The following is a 2,183-nucleotide window of genomic DNA, read 5'->3' as shown; positions in this document are numbered from 1 at the left end:
TACCCCTCACTGCAAGTTGGGGACTCGCGGGTGGACCGCGAGCCAAAAAGCTTTACGCCTAAACTTACTGATGTGTCATTTTGTTTGCTAATGATGCAAATATGGCAAAGACTCTAAAGTCGCATGTATTATTTGTTGAAAGGAAAAGAAATGAAGATACAATTTTTATTAGGTTTGTTGCATTATATTTGTTACATTTCTTTATTACCAATGAAATCTAGCAATTATGCTCATATGACTGGGTATAAAATTATAAACTTCTACCACCAACAAGTTCACAAAGTTACTGAATGGAAGCACTTTAACATAATATCAAACTAACTCAAATTCAAATTTCTTTGAAGAACCATTCAGAAACTGCTCATGAAAAATAGCACAGTCTAGAAAGGTATGAAATTATCTCAACTCTTAAAACTTTGAAATCATGATCTACAAGATGGGATTTAAGAATGCACTGACATTTGAAAGCTGATTATGGGTAATTAACAAAATAGACAAAATCTGATAAGACAACACACTTTAATTACAAATGGTGCAAATTTTACAGTAATAATTTTGAATGCAAAACTAGTTGTTACTTTCAACATTTTAAGCAAAGTATAGTTTCATCTGCCATTACTAGCTACCATATTCTTTATATATATACACACATATTCAACTACAGAATATCAAATGAACCAAAGATTAAATAAGTATGCTATCGTCCAGTCAAAAACACCAAAGTCAGAATATCAAGTACTATAGGTATCAATAGTCCAATCCCTTTGTATTTGGGATGTGTACTCAAAACAGTTGGTTTCTCACAGTATCACTAAAATCTCCTACTTTATCATACTATGTCCCGCAGTTGGTGGTTCTCCTGATACATGACATTTTAGAACCCTCAACTAATATATTACAAAGACAATCTCAACTTACACGCCTAGACCATTCAGAAAACACTCCCAGAGGAAAGCCATCAGTATTCTGCCACCTTTTGGCATTGTGGAAACCCCTTAATGAGCTAAATTGCATTCTCGACTCTCATATACAAACTTTGCCACCTTGAGAATTCATACTAAACATCCCTTAAAAGCCTTTCTCAATGCAGTTTCATCGAGGTTCCTTCCAATAAACACAAGCTTGTTCATTCTCTTCTCCTGAGGATCCCAAGGTTTGGCAGGGCAGCCTTCCAACATAGAATGCACCCCCTTCAATGAAAAGAATAACATAATTAAAACTTGGTTCCATAGAGAGAAGTAATGTTAGATGTTTAGGGAGTGGAGAAGGGATATATAACCTGAAAAACATAACGTCCAGTAGATTCGTTTACAGATATCACACCTTTCATCCTGTACAAATCCTCCCCTTTATCGTTCACCAGTGTTTCAAGCCAATCATTAACCTAGGCAGTTGAAAAGGTTGAAGTGTAAAAGCCGAAGCTACGAGAGATGAATTTGAGTAAAAGAAATTAAAATCTATGATCCATGGACCAATAAAGCATATCCTAAGGAAAGATCAACCATTCCTTTCTTTATCACACATGTGCAGGCACGTAAACACAGATGGATTTGATGAATTAAGGTTAATAATTTTCCAAGTTACCTCATCGAGATCAACGGTTCCTTCAGAAACTATGCTAACACTTGTAACTGCGGCATCATGCACATGATCATGATGATGTTCCCCATGATGATCTGGAAGTAAAGAAGCCAAAGCCCAAAAAGAATTAGCAAGACCATGTCACATCAAGCATAAAAGATCAATGCAAGTATAAAAGAAAACTGAAACTCTCAGACATACATAATGATCCTTCTCATAACATTTTAGTTGAATTCATTCAGACACCAAATCACACACAAACCCCATAATGGAGAAGAATTGACCAACCCCTGGAACCTCAACCTCATGATTTCCATATAGTTTAGCGTTAGTATGAAAGAATTTGGAGCTTTCATTGGTGCTTGAGGTGTTAGTGGGAAGGGATTTTGAAATACAAGAGATTTGAACAAAATCATACATCTCATACTCCATAATCATACCAGATATAGCTTGGATGTCAAATCTTTAATTCCCAACTTCATCTTTCAATGCTCATCTTCTTACTAATCTATACAAATGATATTATTTTAGTAATCTTACATTATGTTAGAATAATAGTACTAGGCTAGCAGCAAAGTAAATTTTTTTATAATAAAAATTAG

At 34.8% G+C, this 2,183-nt stretch overlaps 1 protein-coding gene across 1 annotated transcript in view; it reads right to left on the bottom strand.

Annotated features, from left to right (window-relative positions):
• LOC109837012 (uncharacterized GTP-binding protein YjiA-like) overlaps positions 708-2,183 on the bottom strand; it is a 7,155-nt gene continuing 5,679 nt past the window's right edge. Inside the window, exons 8-10 of the mRNA XM_020405090.1 lie at positions 1,585-1,676; positions 1,280-1,384; positions 708-1,190 (exon numbers count right to left, since the gene is read on the bottom strand). Coding sequence (XP_020260679.1) covers positions 1,053-1,190; positions 1,280-1,384; positions 1,585-1,676 — 335 coding nt within the window. The 3' untranslated portion in view covers positions 708-1,052. The remainder of the gene's footprint in view (positions 1,191-1,279; positions 1,385-1,584; positions 1,677-2,183) is intronic.

The sequence above is a fragment of the Asparagus officinalis genome, chromosome 4 (assembly GCF_001876935.1).
Source record: "Asparagus officinalis chromosome 4, Aspof.V1, whole genome shotgun sequence".
NCBI lineage: Eukaryota > Viridiplantae > Streptophyta > Magnoliopsida > Asparagales > Asparagaceae > Asparagus > Asparagus officinalis.
This window is presented reverse-complemented; position numbering and strand designations above follow the sequence as displayed.